This window comes from Lacerta agilis, chromosome 3 (genome assembly GCF_009819535.1).
Source record: "Lacerta agilis isolate rLacAgi1 chromosome 3, rLacAgi1.pri, whole genome shotgun sequence".
In the NCBI taxonomy this organism is placed as follows: domain Eukaryota; kingdom Metazoa; phylum Chordata; class Lepidosauria; order Squamata; family Lacertidae; genus Lacerta; species Lacerta agilis.
The window spans coordinates 117,642,847-117,661,862 of NC_046314.1; the positions used below are offsets into that span (position 1 = coordinate 117,642,847).

Here is a 19,016-nt window from a genome sequence, read left to right on the forward strand (position 1 = left end):
CTAAAGCAGGCATGGCAGGGGGCCGTCCAACCTCTGCTTAAAAACCTCCAAGGAAGGAGAGTCCACCGCTTCCCGAGGGAGTCCACCGTTCCACCGTCAAGCAGTTCTTGCCGCCAGAAAGTTCTTCCTGGTGTTTTGTTGGAATCTCCTTTCGTGTAACTCGAAGCCTTTGGAGCAGCAGAAAAGAAGCCCTTCAGATAATGCAAAATAAAACAGAATAAAACCATGCATCCATTATAAAACAGCAACCCTGGGGCTGAACTCGTAAGCGGCATCCATATCGGATAGGTTTCCTCCTAAATGCAGCCGATGTGGAGGATTCTTTTATCTCAATCTGGAGGGTGTTCCATAAATGGGGAGCCACCACTGAGAAGGCCCTGTCCTGTCCTTTGTCACCATTGGGAGCATCCCACTGGCTGTCTCTGGGCTGAAGGCTGTGGGTGGCACCGGCGCTGGGGAGGGAGGCCCTTCTGTCCGGCCCCCGTTGGTTTGGGGGTCGTGTTTCTCATCTGAAGCCCCAGCTGTCGGTGGACTACAACTCTCATCACCCTGAACTAGCTAGCAGCACTAGTGGTCAGGGACGATGGGAACTTTAGTCCCAACAACAGCTAGGGACCCACGTTTGAGAAGTCCTGTTCTAGGGTGTCCTTAGGGTGGGGGGTGGCAGGACAGGGGGCCGGACCCACAGCTTTCTTCTGGCTGCAGTGGGGATGTGAGTTCTGGGAGGATGGACTCAACGCCACGCCTTCCTTCTCTCCTCTGCAGATGGGTTACAAAACCATCATGGTGAACTACAACCCGGAGACGGTCAGCACCGACTACGACATGTGTGACCGGCTCTACTTCGACGAGATGTCCTTCGAGGTGGGTCCCGTCCAGGGCTGGGGGGGATCAGGGCCTCAAACAAGTCTCACCTGTCTTGTAGGACTTCTCTTTATTCATTTTACGCTATTCCTCCGCCATCCTTTATTTACTTGTTTCACAAAATCTATATGCCCCTTGATCACGGGGGGTGGGGGGGGCGGGACACCTCAAAGCAGTTGACAAAGAAAGAAAAGACGGAGCAATACAATTATCACTGAGTTTCAGCCATAATTCAAAACATACAGGAAATTGCAGCCGCAATAGACTGAAACAAGTTGAAACTCACATCCACTCTCCTGGGAGGCTTGTTGAAGCTGCGAGAATGTTTTTTTTAGCAGGTGCCGAAAAGAGTGCATTGATCTCAATAGGCAGGGAGTTCCAAAGGTTCTGTGCCGCTACCCTAAAATATTTGAGGTGGTAGTGTGCTATTAAAACTGTAAAACAATGGAATAAAACCTCATAATGATTCTCCCAAAATGATTTCTAGTGATGGCTGTGTAAATGACCCCCAAGTGGGGGAAAGGGGCCTCCTCTCTGCAGCTAGAACCGCAGTTGGGCGGGGCGGGGGGGTCTCCTTGGTGCAGCAGGAGGAGGGGAAACCCCGAGCCGCTGTGCATGGAGGGCCTGATCCTGCCCCCCTGGGGATCCTCACCCGGCCTCCCTCCCCCCAACCAGGTGGTGATGGACATCTACGAGCTGGAGAACCCCGAGGGCGTGATCCTGTCCATGGGGGGGCAGCTGCCCAACAACATTGCCATGGCGCTGCACCGGCAGCAGTGCCGCATCCTGGGCACGTCCCCCGAGGCCATCGACTCGGCCGAGAACCGCTTCAAGTTCTCCCGCCTGCTGGACACCATCAGCATCAGCCAGCCCCTCTGGAAGGAGCTCTCCGACACCGAGGTGAGGAGGGGGCCGGGGAGGGCAGCTGGTGGGGCACAGGGGGTGGGCGGACCTCTCTCTTGTCCCCAAGGGGGGGAGAGGGTTCGGATCCTGCCTGGGCATCTGGGTGGCCACTGTGAGAACAGGGTTGGTTGCCAGTTTTCCAGGCCCAGGTCATAGAATAGAGTTGGAAAGGGACCCCAAGGAGTCATCTAGTCCAAACCCCTGCAATCCAGTACGTTTCCGAGCACAATTCAAAGTGTTGGTGCTGACCTTGAAAGCCCTAAACGGCCTCGATCCTGTATACCCGAAGGAGCGTCTCCACTCCCATCATTCAGCCCGGACACAGAGGTCCAGTTCCGAGGACCTTCTGGCAGTTCCCTCCCTGCGAGAAGCCAAGTTACAGGGAACCAGGCAGAGGGCCTTCTCGGTGGTGGCGCCCGCCCTGTGGAACACCCTCCCACCAGATGTCAAAGAGAACAACAACTACCAGACCTTTAGAAGACATCTGAAGGCAGCCCTGTTTAGGGAGGCTTTTAATGTTTAATAGATTATTGCATTTTAATGTTCTGTCGGAAGCCGCCCAGAGTGGCTGGGGAAACCCAGCCAGATGGGCGGGGTATAAATAAATTATTATTATTATTATTATTATTATTATTATTATTATTATTATTATGCAGGAAGAATAGTAAGGGGATCACGGCCCTAAATGGCCCCAAATCCCTTCAAGGCCCCCTCCTTCCCTGCAGACCCCTTGTGGGTGCAGAGGGGCCCCTCTTGGTAGTTCCTCCACCCTCGGGGGGGGGGGCAGGGAGAGACGGCCTTCTTCCTGGGACTCCCTCCTCTTTGCCCCCCTGACCTGTGCCTCTCGAGGGGTACAATTTTAGGACCCACCTTATTTTCATGGTTGTAAGCTGTTTTAAATTCATGATGCTAGTCTAGTGGCCCACTGGCCTGATCCAGCCCATCTCTTCTGATCGTCTTCTTCTTTATTGAGTTTATACCCAGAGGTCACAAGGTGGTTCACAGAAAAACACCACAACATACATAATCAGAATAAAAACAACAACCTGATAACTCCCCCCTCCCCGAAAAGGCCTGGTTTAAAAGGAACGTTTTTGCCTGGTGCCTAAAGGTGTGTAGTGAAGGTGCCAGGCAAACCTCCCTGGGGAGAGCATCCCACAGACGGGGAGCCACTGCAGAGAAGGCCCTGTTCTTGTGTCTCCACCCTCCGGACCTCTCGAGGAGGAGGCACACGAAGGAGGGCCTCAGAAGATGATATTGGGGTCTGGCAGCTTCATATGGGAAGAGGCGGTCCTTGAGGTCTGGCGGTCCTGGTCCATTGAAGGCTTCACAGGTCAAGACCAGCACTTGGAATTGGGTCTGGAAGCTGAATCCAGATGCTCCCCCTGAGAGCTGATGGCCAGGGCCTGTGGGTCATTTGCTGCCCTTCTTCAGGGCGGAGGTCCAGAATGGATGGACCCTGGGGTCCCATGCCAGACGGAGCTCCCCCCTGGATCTTTTCTCCCTGGGAACCCATGGCCCCCGCTGACCAATTTCCTCCTCCCCCTCCCCGCAGTCGGCCAAGCAGTTCTGCTGCAAGGTGGGCTACCCGTGCGTGGTGCGGCCGTCCTATGTCCTCAGCGGGGCGGCCATGAACGTGGCCTACTCGGACAGCGACCTGGAGAGGTTCCTCTGCAACGCCGTGGCCGTCTCCAAAGAGCAGCCGGTGGTCATCTCCAAGTTCATCCAGGAGGCCAAGGTGCGTGGGCAGAGGGAAAGGGGAGTTAGACTCTGGAACTCCCTCCCACTGGACCAGGCAAGGGTGGCCAGCGGATTCAAAAGAGGACCAGGCGAATTCGGGCAGGAGAAGAGAGGGCTCTCGGTGGCTCACACAGCCAAGTTGGCTCTGATCTCCTTACAAAGTCGGAGGCAGTAAATGCTTCTCAATCCCACTTGCTGGAGGCCACGGGAGCGGAGAGAGGGCTCTGGTGCTCGGATCCTGCTAGTGGGTTTTCCGTAACGGCCGTCTGTCTGGTCAGCTGTTGTGAGAACAGGATCCTGGACTGGATGGGTCAGTGGTCTGATCCAGCAGACAGCCTTCCTAATGCAAAAACAGATGCTATCCTCCCCTTCCTGGAGATTGGAAAGCCTGGGGGGGGAATGGGGGGGGGTGACTGGGTTTTTCCAATTTTTCCGTTCCCCCCCCCCAGTCCTTCCCATCTCTACCCCTTCCTGATTCAGAGCTGGGGGGGGGAGATAAAGGGTGTGGTTTTGTGATCTAGGGGTGAGCCCTCCAAGTGGGGCAGCGGATGTTCGTCCCTGTGCCTTTCACTGCCACGAAGCTGGATGTTGGAATGAGGGGAGCAGGGGGCAGGATTTGCGCTTTTGGGTACCCAATGAAGCTCAGAGGCGCACTTACGCCCCTCGGAGAGCATGAATCCGGGGGGGGGATGTCTGCTGCTGGGGGGTGGGGTCAACACATGCTTGACTCGGCTCTCGCGCTCTCCCCCCCCCCTTGCCACAGGAGATAGATGTGGATGCCGTGGCCTGCGACGGGCAGGTGGTGGCCATCGCCATCTCTGAGCATGTGGAGAACGCCGGGGTGCATTCGGGGGACGCCACCCTGGTGACGCCCCCCCAGGACATCACGCCCAAGACTCTGGAGCGCATCAAGGCCATTGTGCACGCCATTGGACAGGAGCTGCAGGTCACGGGGCCCTTCAACCTCCAGCTCATTGCCAAGGTGAAGGGGGGCGGGCGAGCGGGGCAGCCAGGGGGGCGGTGGCGGACCCCTTTGTCCGTCCTCGGGTGCCCCGATGTCAGGCTGTGGGGTTCTTTAGCAGGTTTGCTTTGCCGAGTTTTCTATTGCAGTACAATTGCATCTGATGCGCATGTTTCAACCAGACAGGGTTGGAGGCAGGGGGGTTGATATCTCAGGCTCGTTCTTTATAAGATTTATTTTCTGCGTTCATGCATTTAGTTGCGATTCCTGCACTGCAGGGGGTTGGGCTGGATGACCCTCGGGGTCTCTTCCAGCACTACAGTTCTATGGAGGCAGAGCTTTCACGCTTGGGGGCTGTGTGCAGGCTCTGACATGCTTGCACGATCTTCCCAGAGCCACTGCGCTGAGCAGGCAATGAATTTAACATTCTTGTGCGCTGGGTTTACCGTGCACATTCCCACTTGGCACAGGATCTCTGCGAGAAGGGAGGATTCTCCTAGGGCAGCTCCAGGGGCTTGGCCATATGGGATTTTCGTGTGTATGCAGAACCCCGGCCTGCGGTTGTGCAGTAACGTTTCAGCACCTGTTGCTGTTGTTTGGCATTGAACTTGGCTTGAGACTGGCGCATCCCCGTGCGATTGGCGCTCTGGGCTGGGGCCGTGTGGCCTCCCTTTGGCCTCCTGCCCAACTTCCCTCTCCTCCTCCTCCTCCTCCTCCTCCACAGCATGACCAGCTGAAGGTGATTGAGTGCAACGTGAGGGTCTCGCGCTCCTTCCCCTTTGTCTCCAAGACCCTGGGCGTCGACCTGGTGGCTTTGGCCACGCAGGTGATCATGGGCGAAGAAGTGGAGCCGGTGGGTCTGATGGCGGGCACAGGCATCGTGGGTGTCAAGGTGAGCAGCCTCGGGGGGTGGGGGTGCTGAGGCAGCCGGGTCTCCCCCCGGGTTCTCCGAGGGGCCTCCGTTCGGGGCCCATGGTCCTCCCGTGCCACTCTTTGCCCCCAGGTGCCCCAGTTCTCCTTCTCGCGGCTGGCAGGGGCCGACGTGGTCCTCGGCGTGGAGATGACCAGCACGGGCGAGGTGGCCTGCTTTGGCGAGAACCGCTGCGAGGCCTACCTCAAGGCCATGCTCAGCACCGGGTTCAAGATCCCCAGGAAGAACATCCTGCTCACCATCGGAAGCTACAAGGTGAGCCGGGCAGGGAGGGGAACGGGTGGCACCCTTTGGGCGAGGGAGGAAAGGGCCCGGCAACGCCCCACACACCCCCAAAGGCATTTTCATTTAGCACCAAGAATTTCAAAGCGGAAGAGAGGAAGAAGTCCTGTGCAGAGGGGAATATCCTGGGCTGGTTGCCTGTGTTTCTTGAGATGTAGCATCTTTGGACTTCCAAAAAGCTTTTGACCAAGGCTCCCGAATAAGATGAGCAGTCAAGGAATGAGAGGAGGGACCATCTTGTAGGTCAGCAACTGCTTAAGAAACACGAAGCAGAGAGCTGGAATAAATGGTCAATTTTCAAGGGTCGGAAAAGGGACTGGAGCTTTTTTTAACTTGATCTGGAGTTTGGGGTGAGCAGTGAAGTGGCCCAGTTTGCTGATGGCGCCAAACTGTTCAGGGCTGTTAAATAAAGAGAGATGGTGAAGAATGCCCCCTTGGGTCTTCTCTGCCCCCCACAGCTGGAGGCAGCCATGCTTCTGAGGACCAGCTGGGGGGAACCCAAGGAAGGGAGAGGGCTCTTGCGCCCAAATCCTACTTTTGGGTTTCCCTTGGGGGCACTGCTTGAAGAGGAGCTGGGAGACTAGATGGGCCCCCTTGGGCTCTTAGGGTCCTATGTCCTTTGATGACAGCCTGCGGAAGAGGGCGCTTGGCACAAGGCGGCAGGAGAAGGCAGGGTGGTGGCAGTGCCCACCCTGGACCCCGGGAGGGAGGCAGGGAGGCGCGCTGCCATGTGGCCTTTCCTTGGCATCTCTTTCAGAACAAGAGTGAGCTGCTGTCCACCGTGCGCACCCTGGAGGGCCTGGGCTACAACCTCTATGCCAGCCTGGGCACGGCTGACTTCTACACGGAGCATGGCATCAAGGTGGGCTGGGCAAGGGGCTGCTGCGGTGAACATCCCCGTCAGTTTGGCTGATGGAAAAGGGCCCTGCAGGTGGGAGTGGGGCAAGGGATCCTTTCCCATCTATTTCCAAGGCCATGTGGGGTCGGGGAGGGGGCAGATGTTACTCCATTCAACAACCGGAGCGTGATTTGGCCCCCTCCCTCACCAAGTGCAGTAGACCCTTCCCCTGGGCGGGGGGCACTGAGTGGAGATTTTTAAGGCCAGTTCCCTCTGAACCAGCCCTGGAGGGACTGGAAATTTGGCCCGTGATGATGATGATACTTCATTTCTACCCCGCTCATCTGGCTGGGTTTCCCCGGCCACTCTGGGTGGCTCCCAACCGAATATTAAAAACATGATACAGCATTATAACTTCCCCCACCCCACCCCCAGCTTACATTTTTACAAACGCCTCCCTCCCTCCAAATCATAGAATTGTAGTGTTGGAAGGACCCCAAGGAATCTCCACTAGATCACACAGAACAGATTTCCTTCCTTCCTCCCTCTTTAGCCACCAGTTTGTGCCCTACTGTATGTGGGGCTCAGGAGAAACTTCCTATGGGGAGGAGGCAAGGCATGGGGTGCCCTATATCCTAAAGCTGTGCAGTTGGAAGGGGATTCTGAGGGTCCTCTAGTCCAGGGGTCAGCAACCCTTTTCGGCCATGGGCCGGTCCACCGTCCCTCAGACCATGTGGGGGGCCGGACTATATTTTTAGGGGGGGGGGAATGAACGAATTCCTATGCCCCACAAATAACCCAGAGATGCATTTTAAATAAAAGCACACATTCTACTCATGTAAAAACATGCTGATTCCTGGACCGCCTACAGGCCAGATTGAGAAGGCGATTGAGCCACATCCAGCCCATGGGCATTAGGTTGCCTACCCCTGCTCTAGCCCAACCACCTGCAAAGCAGGAATCTGGTCCCGGTGGCTCCCCTGCTAATGGCTCCCTGATCCCCCGCCTCCAGTGGCCCTTGAGGCATGCCCTTTCTGGGCCAGCCATTGGCACCGTGGGCAGAACTGGGGCTCCGTCCTTGCTGGGTGTGGCTGACCTGGGGGGGTGGGTGCCTCCCCTCTTGTCTCCCGCGGCAGGTGATGGCTGTGGACTGGCACTTTGAGGAGGCCGACGGGGGCGAGGTGGCCGGCAAGGAGCGCAGCATCCTGGACTACCTGGCGGAGAACCACTTTGACCTGGTCATCAACCTGTCCATGCGCAACTCGGGGGGGCGCCGCCTCTCCTCCTTCGTCACCAAGGGCTACCGCACCCGGCGCCTGGCCATCGACTACTCGGTGCCCCTCATCATTGACATCAAGTGCACCAAGCTCTTTGTCGAGGTGCGCGGGGGGGGCGCATTTTGGGGGTGGGGCTGGGCTCTGGGGGTGGGAGACCCCAATTAGAGGTTCTGAATGGGGAGGATGGGAGGAAAGCATGCATGGGGGGTCTCGGGGGGGGGGGCTTTGCCAGCTATTGCAGGGCAGTTGTGAGACCCTCCTCTGCTCTCCGCAGGCCCTTGGACAGATTGGGGGGCCTCCTCCGCTGAAGATGCACGTGGACTGCATGACCTCGCAGAAGCTCATCCGCTTGCCAGGTGGGACGTGGGATATGGGGGTGCCTGGGGGGAGGGAGGGAGGGGGGTGTTAGGCAGCCAGAAGAGCCTCTTCCCCATAGCCCATCTTGGCCCTGAGACCAGCGGCGGAGTCCTGCCTTCATCCGTGGGGTCAGAGGGCAGACCTGGCTTGAGTTCTGTCCACGGGGCTGGAGTGAAGCAACAGTCCCTTGGATCCCCATGGCTTCTGGGCCCCAGACAGTAAATCCTGCCACTCTGAGCAGACCATGGCTGGCCAGCCCTGCCTCGATTTCCCTGGCGGTGTGATCCATTGCCTGCACACTTGTCATTTTTTGGTTTACGCTTGGCATTATGTTCTTGTGGAACCTCCAGCTCCACAAGCAGTCCACCTGGATTGAAAGTTCTTAGGGGGTTTTGGCCACTGTGAGAAGAGGGTGCTGGACCAGATGCAACTTAGGCTGCCGTCCTGAGCACCTTTGCCTAGCAGCAAGTTCTGCCTGACTCCCCAGGGGTGCTCCCGGGGGTCTCTCCGCTGACCTTGGCCTCCCCCTCCAGGGCTCATCGATGTCCATGTGCACCTGCGGGAGCCAGGGGCCACCCACAAGGAGGACTTCGCATCCGGCACAGCGGCCGCCCTGGCTGGCGGCATCACCATGGTGTGCGCCATGCCCAACACCTCCCCGGCTATCATTGACGCCGGATCCTTTGCCCTGGCGCAGAAGGTAAAGAGGCTCCTGCATGGTGGGTCCCGCCCTGCAGGGGGTTGGACTCAATGACCCCCCGGACCCCTTGCACCTCACAGTTCTGTGACTACAGAGAAGGGAAGTGGGCGAGGAGAGGAAGGCCTTTCTCTGCATTTGAATGCCAGCTGCTGGAAACCCCAGGAGGGGGAGAGTTGCTCTTGGGCTCGGATCCTCCCTTCGGGTTTCCCGTACTGGGTGAGACTGGATGAGCTCCCTTTGCCCCGACCCAGCAGGGCTGTTCCTCGGTGGGGGGTCACCTCCTGCAGCTCCTGGTTCGGGGGTGGCAAGGGGTGTGCCAGGCACATTGTGAAACTGGTCTTGCCTCTCTGCCCTCTCCCCCCAGTTGGCGGAGACCGGGGCCCGCTGCGATTATGCGCTCTACGTGGGCGCCTCCTCGGACAACGCCGGCTCCCTGGGGCCTCTGGCCGGAGCAGCAGCTGGCCTGAAGATGTACTTGAATGACACCTTTTCGGACCTCAAGATGGACAACGTCTCCCTGTGGATGGAGGTGGGCACGCCAGGTGCAGGTCGAGGCAGACCTTCCCGTCCTATCTTAACTGGGGGAGGCCTTTGGCCAACACCCCAGAGCACAAAATCGCCTTACTCCGCTGCTTCATTTTGGGGGGAACTGGCACAGCTACAGGTGCCCTTTCAACCTTTGTAAGAATTCAGCCTTTTAGGGCAGCCGCAGTTACACTTTGGAACTCCCTGCCAATTGACATCAGGAATCACTGGGCTCTTTTGTTTAGACAAGCCAAGATGCTCAGGAAGTCAGTGTGAATCTGTTTCATCACTTGTATGCCATTTCACCATCAAGTGGCGTATGAATATTGGGGAGGTGGTTGACCCACCTCTTTGCGCCTGGGGGGGTCTCCTTCACTTGCCCCTTTGTGCTGGGGGGGTCTCCTTCACTCGCTCCTCTTTCTCTGCCCTGGCAGCACTTTGAAAAGTGGCCCAAACATCTCCCCATCGTGGCTCATGCAGAGAAGCAGACGGTGGCTGCCATCCTCATGGTGGCCCAGCTGTACCAGCGCCCCGTCCACATCTGCCACGTGGCATGGAAGGAGGAGGTGAGCGGGTCGGAAGGGGTGGGGGGTGGCGGCCCAGGGGGGCTGCAGGAGGTCCTTTGCCGGGAAGACTTCTCCTTCAAAGGAGGCAGGGCAAGAAGACAAGCGAGGCTTGCAAAGAGGACAAGACCGATTCACGGAGGGGGAGGGGGCTATCGATGGCCCCCGGCCTCCGTGGCTCTGCGCTGACTCCATACTCAACTGGCAGCCATGCTTCTGAATCCCAGTGGCTGGAACCACAGGAGGGCAGAGGGCTCCTGGGCTCGGTTTGAGAACAGGATGCCCGACAAGATGGCATGCAGCATCTGGGCTCTTCTGGTGCTCTTATGGAGCCTCCAAGCTCAGAGGCAGTCTATCTTGAGTCCTAGGTTGCTGGGGCTCAGGATGATGCCGGGCGAGAGGGGCTGCTGGCCTGATCCAGCAGGCACCTGGGCACACAAAGTGGTCCGAGGGGTCTGTCCTTGCTGCCTCTGGAGGCAGTGGGAAGAGAGCAGGCTGTGGGCTGGGCTGGCACTGGGGCAGTTTTGAGCGACAGCTGAACGGGGGGCAGTTCACCAACAGCAGTGCGCGGGGGGGGGGGGGTCCACCCAGGGAGGGGGCACTGGAAGGGGAGATGTGGGGCAGAGGCAGGTCTCACTTTTCCTGCAACGGAGAGTCAGGAAGCCGGTTAGGGAGAGAAGGTCGTCATGATGCAGGCCTGCTTTTTCACCCCACAAGGATCTCTGACCGGGGGGGGGGGGCTTCTCAGGCTGAGGGATGATGATGATGATGATGATGATAATTTTATTTATTTATACCCTGCCCAGATCCTGATCATCAAGGCCGCGAAGCAGAAGGGCATTGCGGTGACTTGTGAGGTGGCCCCCCACCACCTCTTCCTGTGCCAGGAGGACCTGGGGCGCATCGGGGAGGGCAGGGGGCAGGTGCGGCCCATGCTGGGCACCCGCGAGGACATGGAGGCCCTGTGGGAAAACATGGACACCATCGACTGCTTTGCCACAGACCACGGTAATGGGGGGCGTGGGGGGGTTGGCCTCTCGGGGGGATGCAGCTGCTGGGGGGGAGATCCGCCTGCCACACCCAGTCAGAGCCCCAGAACTAATAAAGAGGCAGTGTGGCTCAGTGGTTAGAGTCTTGGCCCAGGACCTTCGAGAGGCCAGGGATCAAATCCTCACTCAGCCCTGGGACTCACCGGGACGGCCAAGCGTCCTCTCTCTCAGCATAGCCTACCTGGCAGGGTTGTTGTGGAGGATTAAATGAGGAGAGGGAGGGAGAACCGCGCCACCCCCTTGACCTTCTTGGAGGAGAAGGTGGGATAGATAAATTGGGGGAAGGGGTGCTGTGTGGGGCCCGGGTCTCTGCCACGCGTCTCTCTCGCACTCAGCTCCCCACACGCTGGAAGAGAAGCTGGGCAAGGAGCCCCCGCCCGGCTTCCCTGGCCTGGAGACCATGCTGCCCCTCTTGCTGACCGCTGTCTCCGAGGGACGGCTGAGCGTGGAAGACTTGGTCCAGCGTCTCTACGAGAACCCCCGGCGCATCTTTGGGCTCCCCATGCAAGAGGACACCTACATCGAGGTGAGGCAGGGTGGGTGGGGGGGGGAGCCCTCCTGGGGTGTCCCTTTGCAGGGGTGGGGGGCCCTCCCAGGAAAGGCCCTGCCGGGGAGCGCAAGGGGAGGGAGGTGAGCCTGCAGGATCAGGCCAATGCCCAGCAGCTTCCTCCTCACAGGGGTCAAATACCCCTAAGAACTTGGAATCCAGATAGACTGCCTCTGGACCTGGAGGTTCCATAAGAAGGACCTGCTGCATCAAGCCAGTATCCCAGTCATACATTTCCCAACCAGGCGCCCCCAATGGCAGGGCAGAGCCAGCCGAAGCCCTCTCCTCCCCCATGAATTTGTCCAAGCCACTTTTCCAGCCTCCTAGGCTGGGTCTCCTTCGGCAGGGAGTTCCGAGAGGAAGCTGCTGCGGTTGCCCCCAAGCCCTGCTTGCTTCCTGCAAGCCCCTGGGGGCCAGAAGAGGCTGCTGAAGGGCCATGGCTCAGGGGCAGAGCATCTGCCTTGCATGCAGAGAAAGTCCCCCGTTCCATCCCCGCTGGCAGCATCTCCGGGGGGAGCTGGGAAAGATCCCTTCTCCGACACCATGGAGATCTACTGCTGCCAATCACTGCAGGCAGCACAGAGGGAGAGGGACCCCCTGGTTTGACTGTCTAAAGCAGCTTCCTGTGGGGGTTCCTGTGGACTAGGTGGGCCTGATCCACCAACTGCAGGGCTCCTGTTGCTCCTGGTCCTCCAGGAAAGACCCCCCCCCTTGGCATGGGTCCCCCAGGGGCTGAGGCTCCGTGGGGCTGAGCCATTTCCTGCCGGCAGGTGGACCTGGAGCAGGAGTGGCTGGTGCCCACCCACACGGCCTTCAGCAAGGCCCGCTGGACGCCCTTCGAGGGGATGCGAGTGAAGGGGACCGTGCGCCGGGTCATCCTCCGTGGGGAAGTGGCCTACATTGACGGACAGGTAAGCTGCAAGTGGGGGGGGTGGAGAGGGAAGGGGCTGAGTGTGGCGTGCAGGGCCATAGAATCCTAGAATGGCAGAGGAGGAAGGGGGCCCCACAGGGTCATCCAGTCCAGCCCCCTGCAAGGCAGGAATCTCAGCTGAAGCATCCGGGACAGAGGGCCACCCAAGCTCTGCTTAAAAACCTCCCGGGAAGGAGAGTCCGCCAGCCTCCGAGGGAAACCGTTCCGCTGTCGGAGCAGCTCTTGCTATCCGAACATTCTCCCTTGTTATTAATTACATTTATACACTACCATAACTTTCCCATAATGGGCCTCTTCCTTCCCATTTTATCCTCGCAACAACCCTGTGAGGTAGGTCAGGCCAAGAGATGGTGAGTGACTCCCAAGGTGACCCAGGGAGCTTTGTGGCTGAGTGGGGGATTTGAACCCTCCTCTCCCAGGTCACAGTCCGGCACTCTAACCATTAGGCTGCACTGGCTTCCATGAGCCCAAACCAGCCCTCCCTGTTAACTCTCCTTGTCAGGGGAAGACTAGAGGGGATGCCAAGCTTGCCATGGGGAAACATCTCATGAGCAGCTTTTCGGAACTGGAGGTGCAGGGATATTCAGCCTGGTGGGGTTTAACCCTTTCCTTCCCTGCTGCTGTCCTGGCAAAAATAATCCCTGTGCCTGCTGTTAATCCTGGGATCCTGATGTTGAGGGTCGTCCGCTTTCCTTTGTCTGAAGGGGCCTGCGGACGCCCCGGCTTGAAGAGGGTTTCTGGGGCTCTGAGCTCCTTCTGTCTCTCCTTCCAGGTCCTTGTAGCTCCAGGCTACGGGCAGGACGTGCGGAAATGGCCAAGCGCTGTGCCAGCCAAAGAGATCCTGAAGGTAGGCGCTGGGACTGGGCCCAGAATGCCCCCCAAGGGGGCAGGAAAGTCCCTCTGCTGCCAGGATGGGGGAGGAAACGCACTGCCAGGCTGCCCAGCACCCACGCCACCTCCTGCAGCCCTTTTTGTGGGGCTATGAGTGTCTCTCTCTATCCTTAACCTTCTGCCCCCAAGAGGGATGAGGGAGAGCTGGATTCGTCCGTGAAAGGAAAATGGCAGGGGGTTTGGGTGCTGCTTTCGGACAGCAAAGTTCCAAGTCTAAGCAGGCAGGAGATCCCTCAGGAAACACAGGCTGGAGGACTGAGAGAGGGAGAGGGAGAGGGACATTGATTTAATTCACAAAATTTACGCAACACTAAGAAAACCAAGAGCGCTTTAAGAAATACAAAAGTTAAAATACTAAAACAGGTTAAACTTTGCACCAACTTTCCAAACACCTGGGCAGGCTTGTCTAAACCAGAATGTTTTTAGCAGCGGCCCAACAGAGTACAGTGAAAGTCCTGCCTGATGTCAAGAGGCAGGGAGTTCCAAAGGGCAGTTCCTGCCACACACGAGTTCTTCCCAATGCGGAAGGGCTATTGGGTGGCCCCTGTGGGACCCAAGTGGGCGCATGTGGGGTAAGATAAATTGCTCCCAACCTGTTAAGGGACAGTCACTTGGTGACTCAGAAGCAGAGCTTCAGGCCAGCCCTTCCGAGCACAGAGCGAAAGAGGTATCTGTGTTGGAGCTTGGAGACCCCACCAGTCGTGGAAAATCCAGGCAGGAGGGTTGGTCTGCTTTGAGCCAACACTGGGCTATGGGGAGGGGGGTCTTTGCCATAGCGCCTGCGCTCCTTTGCTGTCCATTTCCTATAAATTCAGGGCCACACCCCTTGTGACGCCTTCTCCCCATGCAAAGGGGGGGGTGCTGCGGCTGCGTGGCTAAGCCACCCTCACACGCCACCCAAGCAGGTGGGAGGTGCCATTTCTCTCCCCCCCCCCCATTTCTTAACTCTTCCCCCCCTCGCCCCTTTCAGACGCCAGAGCGGCCCCTCCCTACTGTCCAGCCAGAGGCCTTGCGCTGTCGAGCCCCCAGCCCCCGTCGAGCCGGACCGGTGGGGGACGCCCGCTTCTTCCTGGCCCCCCGCATCCACCGTGCCTCGGACCCCGGGCTGCCAGGTGACGGGCGCAGGGGGGTGGGTGGGAGGGGGGTCCTTCCTGGGGGCAAAGAGGTGCTGTTGCAAAGGCCTCCCGTCTTTCTCTAACGTTGGTCCTCCTCTTCCTCTCTCCATCCTCCGGCAGCCGAAGATCTCAGGGAAAAGGTGGTCAAAAAACCAGTGGAGCCTCCAGGTGAGCTTTCCTTCCTCCTCCTTGCAGAGCGGCTCGTTTCCTTTCTCGCGTAAAACGGATGCACCGCCTGGTTGCTTCAAGGAAATTAATAAAACCACGCACCTCAAATAAGATAACGCCATAAAATGATCGATCAAGAGTTAGCAGCAATAATTTAAGGCTGTGGGAAAGTTAAGATAGCAGTGGACCAAAAGCAGATGGGAACTCGCAGCAACTGTATATCTAGGTCTCTGGATGTGCTTTCCTAAACAAGAATGCACAGCACAGGCGCCTGCCTGGCGTCAATAGGCAGGGAGTTCCAGAGGGCAAAGACCTGATTTTTCGCAAAGTGGGACGGGGTATTACGTGACCCCTGTGGCAGTGCCCACTCCGCTGATCCAAGTGGGTCCGTGTGGGGCAAGGGGATCTCATAGGTAAACTGCTCCCAAATTGTTAAAGGCTTTGTATACTGATAGACTTCCTGGGGTGTTTCCAGGTTCAGAGAGGGGCTGGGGTTTCCTGCCATACCATGTGGCGGATCCTGCTGCCCCCGCTGGGTGGTGCCTCTCTGGTCCTCCTGGCGGGGCTGACCTTCCTTTCCTCCCGCAGACTTGGCCATGATCCAGGACGGCCCCCTGTACTTGGCAGGCCACTTGCCCAGGCAGACGTCCCCGCAGAGCCTGCCGCACCCCCAGACTTCCCCGCTCCTCCACCCGCTGGTCGGGCAGCACATCTTGTCCGTCAAGCAGTTCACCAAGGGACAGGTACACACGCAGAGACACACACGGAGACCCATTCCCCTTGCCTGCCTTGTTCATTCAGCCTGCAGGATCAGGCCAGTGGCTGACCAGGTGCCCCCTTGGGAAACCCACAAGAGCCCCCTCGCCTCCCAGGTTTCCAGCAACTGGGATTGCAAAGCCTGACTCGGGAGACAGAGCAGAGCCATCCTGGCCGGGAGCCACCCAAAGCCCTCTCCTCCTCCATGAATTTGCCCAATCCTCTTAAAGCCGCCCAAGTGGGTGGCCTTCACTGCCTCCTGCCAGCGTGGTGCAGTGGTTAAGAGCAGTGTAATCTGGTGAACCGGGTTCGCTTCCCCACTCCTCCATCTGCTGGGTGACCTTGGGCTAGTCACACTTCTCTGAAGTCACTCAGCCCCACTCACCTCACAGAGTGTTTGTTGTGGGGGAGGAAGGGAAAGGAGAATGTGAGCCGCTTTGAGACTCCTTCGGGTAGTGAAAAGCGGGATATCAAATCCAAACTCTTCTTCTTGAGGGAGGGAGTTCCACAGTTTAACCATGTGCTCTCTGCGAGAATCAGGATTTTCTGTTGTCTGTCCTGAATCTTCCAACATTCAGCTTCATTGGATCTCCACGGGATCTAGTGTTATGAGAGAGGGAGAAAAACTTTTTCCTGTCCACTTTCTCGCAGGCCAGGGATAGTTTTTTAAGATTCGCGTCGCCTTTTCTCTAAATTGAAAAAGTCCCAACCGCTGCGACCATTCCTCATGGGGCAGTCGCTCCCTCCCCTTAGTCACTGGTCTTGTCTGACCCGTCCCTAAGTTTTCAGTACCCTTTTTGAGGTGAGCCGACCAGAACGGTACGCCTCACACCATAGAATAGTACAATGCCCTTGGTAGCCTCTTGAGACCCCTCTCCCCTCTGCTGCAGATGTCTCACCTCTTCAACGTGGCCCACAACCTGCGCATGATGGTCCAGAAGGAGCGCAACATTGACATCCTCAAGGTGAGGTGGGGACTGGGGGGGTGGGGGGAGGGTGGGGGGAGGGGGAGCCCCCCCGCCCGCCTGTACTGAAGTCTGCTGCTTCCTCCCTCGCAGGGCAAGGTGATGGCTTCCATGTTCTACGAGGCCAGCACACGCACCAGCAGCTCCTTTGCCGCCGCCATGTACCGCCTGGGGGGCTCCGTCCTGCCCTTCTCGGAGGCCACCTCCTCCTGCCAGAAGGGGGAGTCGCTGGCGGACTCGGTCCAGACCATGAGCTGCTACGCCGACGTCTTGGTGCTGAGGCACCCCCAGCCGGGGGCCGTGGAGGTGAGCTCTGGCAAAGGCCGCTCTGGTGGGGCGCAGGGCCCTCTGGGGCCCCCAGCAAAGAGAATCCTGGAAGTCCTAGGACTGTAGGGTTGGAAGGGGGAACCCAAAGGTCATCCAGTCCTACCCCCTGCAGTGCAGGGATTACAGCAAAGGGATCTCTGACCATCCAAGGAGAGGCTGCTCCCTTCTGAGGGAGACTGTTCCACTGTCGAGAAGGAACAGATCCAGCCCGTACTATCAGCGGGGCTCAGTTCCCTAAAGCCTCTTGCTTTCCCTCCCTGGGTCTGCGGATGGTGGACTTCTTCTTCTGCCCAGAGGAGGCTCTGAACCACCTTGCTCCCACCCCAGGCATCTTGTTTATTTGTTTATTTAATGGCATTTCTGCACCACCTTATTCTCCAAGGAGCTCTTTAAAGTGCCGTCCGTGCTTCTCCCCCTTCCCATTTCATCCTCACAACAACCCTGCAAAGTAGGTTAGCCTGAGAGAGGTGGTGGCTGGCCCAAGATCACACCCCGTGAACTTCATGGCCAAGTGGAGATTGAACCCCGGTCTCTGCAGGGTCCTGCCCCTCCTTTCCTTCCCACAACCGCCTCCCACTGCAAGGTAGGCTAGGCTGAGAAGGCGGCGACTGGCCCAAGGGTCACACCTAGTGAGAGCTTCATGGCCAAGTGGGAATCTGAGCCCTGGGCTCTCGTGTGGCCCTGGGAACTGCCATGGGCAACTGGGCTCCCATCTCCCAGAAAGGATGAAATGGGCACCGCTGTCGGTACAAACTCCCCACGGCGGCTGTGGAAGGGCTCTGCAGGAACGCCCCTGCTGACTCCCTCCCTCCCTCCCTCCCTCCTTCCTCCTTGTGCCAGCTGGCTGCCAAGCACTGCCGCAAGCCTGTCATCAACGCGGGCGACGGGGTCGGGGAGCACCCCACGCAAGGCCTGCTGGACATCTTCACCATCCGGGAGGAGCTGGGCACAGTCAACGGCATGACGGTGAGGGGAGCTCGCTCGGGAGGGAGGGTGGCTTCTTTGCAGGGGGCTCCCCCCTGGCCAGGGATGCTCACGGCCGCCTCTGCCCTCCCCCCAGATCACCATGGTGGGCGACTTGAAGCACGGCCGCACCGTCCACTCTCTGGCTCGCCTCCTCACTCTCTACCGGGTCAGCCTGCGCTACGTCACCCCACCCAACCTCCGCATGCCGGCCGACATCTTCCACTTCGTGGCCTCCAAGGGGATCAAGCAGGTGAGGGGGGGGAGGGGGCTGCGTTGCGGCTCCTCCCCTTCTGCATTGTAATAGAGCTAAAACAGTATCAAAAGCGTTTGATTTAATTTGCTGTTCTCTACGGAAGCAGTTCCCTTCCTAAATCTAACCGATTTGGGCATTTTTAGACCGTTTAAACTCTGAGGTGAGCAACTTTTTAACTTCTAAGCCCCCTCTTAATGGTTCATGCCAACACCTTAAAGGAAAGCACAGTCAAGCTCAGCATCCGGCAGCGACCCCGTTTATTAGAGGAGCTATTGCCACAGGGAAGGGCAGATCCTGAAGTTGAGGCTCCAGTACTTTGGCCACCTCATGAGAAGAGAAGACTCCCTGGAAAAGACCCTGATGTTGGGAAAGATGGAGGGCACAAGGAGAAGGGGACGACAGAGGATGAGATGGTTGGACAGTGTTCTCGAAGCGACTGGCATGAGTTTGGCCAAACTGCGAGAGGCAGTGGAAGACAGGAGTGCCTGGCGTGCTCTGGTCCAGGGGATCACGAAGAGTCGGACACGACTGAACAACAACATTGCCACAGGGCAGGCTCCCTAAACCTGTTAGGGGAACTACCCCAAAGGCACCTTTTAACAAAGCCCCCCCCCCAAACGCAGTACAGGCAATCCCCAACTTGCACAGGGTTATCGTGTGTGTCGGTGGATGGCACATGAGCCCTCCCCACACCCTTCCAAGTCCGAAAAGGGCGCCTGCGTGGCATGTCAGTGGTCGCACGTCATTAGCTCATAGGATGCATACCTGGAAGGTCAGGGAACTAGAACTATCCTGCATTGTTTTGTTATCTTTGGACTCTGGAGCCTCAAGGGCCACGCTTCACCCACTGATTCTCCTGCTTCCTTGACAACCAGACCTTCATTTACCATTCCTGTAGCTTCCCGCACCTTGGGGAATCTCAAGGAAGCTGCATTGCGCCCTCAGTCTTTGCAAACCACGCGTCAGGGATAGCTAAGCCAGGAATGCCAGAGTCCAGCAGTTTACACATTGCAGGAGAGATGTAAGAATCAAATCTTTTTCTTTTTTTTGCCAAATCATTTTTATTAAAAATTTCAATACAACAGCCAATCAAAATCACATTGAAAC

The 19,016-nt window shown here is 58.0% G+C and overlaps 1 protein-coding gene across 2 annotated transcripts in view; it reads left to right on the plus strand.

The window, feature by feature from the left end:
* The window catches only part of CAD (carbamoyl-phosphate synthetase 2, aspartate transcarbamylase, and dihydroorotase), a 35,759-nt gene that overhangs the window by 14,538 nt on the left and 2,205 nt on the right, over positions 1 to 19,016 (plus strand). The window contains exons 19-41 of one of the 2 annotated variants that reach the window (XM_033145282.1): positions 766 to 864; positions 1,540 to 1,764; positions 3,323 to 3,505; positions 4,271 to 4,489; positions 5,193 to 5,360; positions 5,472 to 5,654; positions 6,439 to 6,543; positions 7,656 to 7,898; positions 8,071 to 8,152; positions 8,687 to 8,853; positions 9,218 to 9,382; positions 9,813 to 9,944; positions 10,748 to 10,949; positions 11,326 to 11,516; positions 12,308 to 12,448; positions 13,241 to 13,315; positions 14,330 to 14,471; positions 14,595 to 14,642; positions 15,231 to 15,385; positions 16,289 to 16,363; positions 16,457 to 16,669; positions 17,531 to 17,656; positions 17,751 to 17,906. In XM_033145282.1, coding sequence (XP_033001173.1) covers positions 766 to 864; positions 1,540 to 1,764; positions 3,323 to 3,505; positions 4,271 to 4,489; positions 5,193 to 5,360; positions 5,472 to 5,654; positions 6,439 to 6,543; positions 7,656 to 7,898; positions 8,071 to 8,152; positions 8,687 to 8,853; positions 9,218 to 9,382; positions 9,813 to 9,944; positions 10,748 to 10,949; positions 11,326 to 11,516; positions 12,308 to 12,448; positions 13,241 to 13,315; positions 14,330 to 14,471; positions 14,595 to 14,642; positions 15,231 to 15,385; positions 16,289 to 16,363; positions 16,457 to 16,669; positions 17,531 to 17,656; positions 17,751 to 17,906 — 3,495 coding nt within the window. The remainder of the gene's footprint in view (positions 1 to 765; positions 865 to 1,539; positions 1,765 to 3,322; positions 3,506 to 4,270; positions 4,490 to 5,192; positions 5,361 to 5,471; positions 5,655 to 6,438; positions 6,544 to 7,655; positions 7,899 to 8,070; positions 8,153 to 8,686; positions 8,854 to 9,217; positions 9,383 to 9,812; positions 9,945 to 10,747; positions 10,950 to 11,325; positions 11,517 to 12,307; positions 12,449 to 13,240; positions 13,316 to 14,329; positions 14,472 to 14,594; positions 14,643 to 15,230; positions 15,386 to 16,288; positions 16,364 to 16,456; positions 16,670 to 17,530; positions 17,657 to 17,750; positions 17,907 to 19,016) is intronic. The other variant, XM_033145281.1, reaches the window with a different exon arrangement.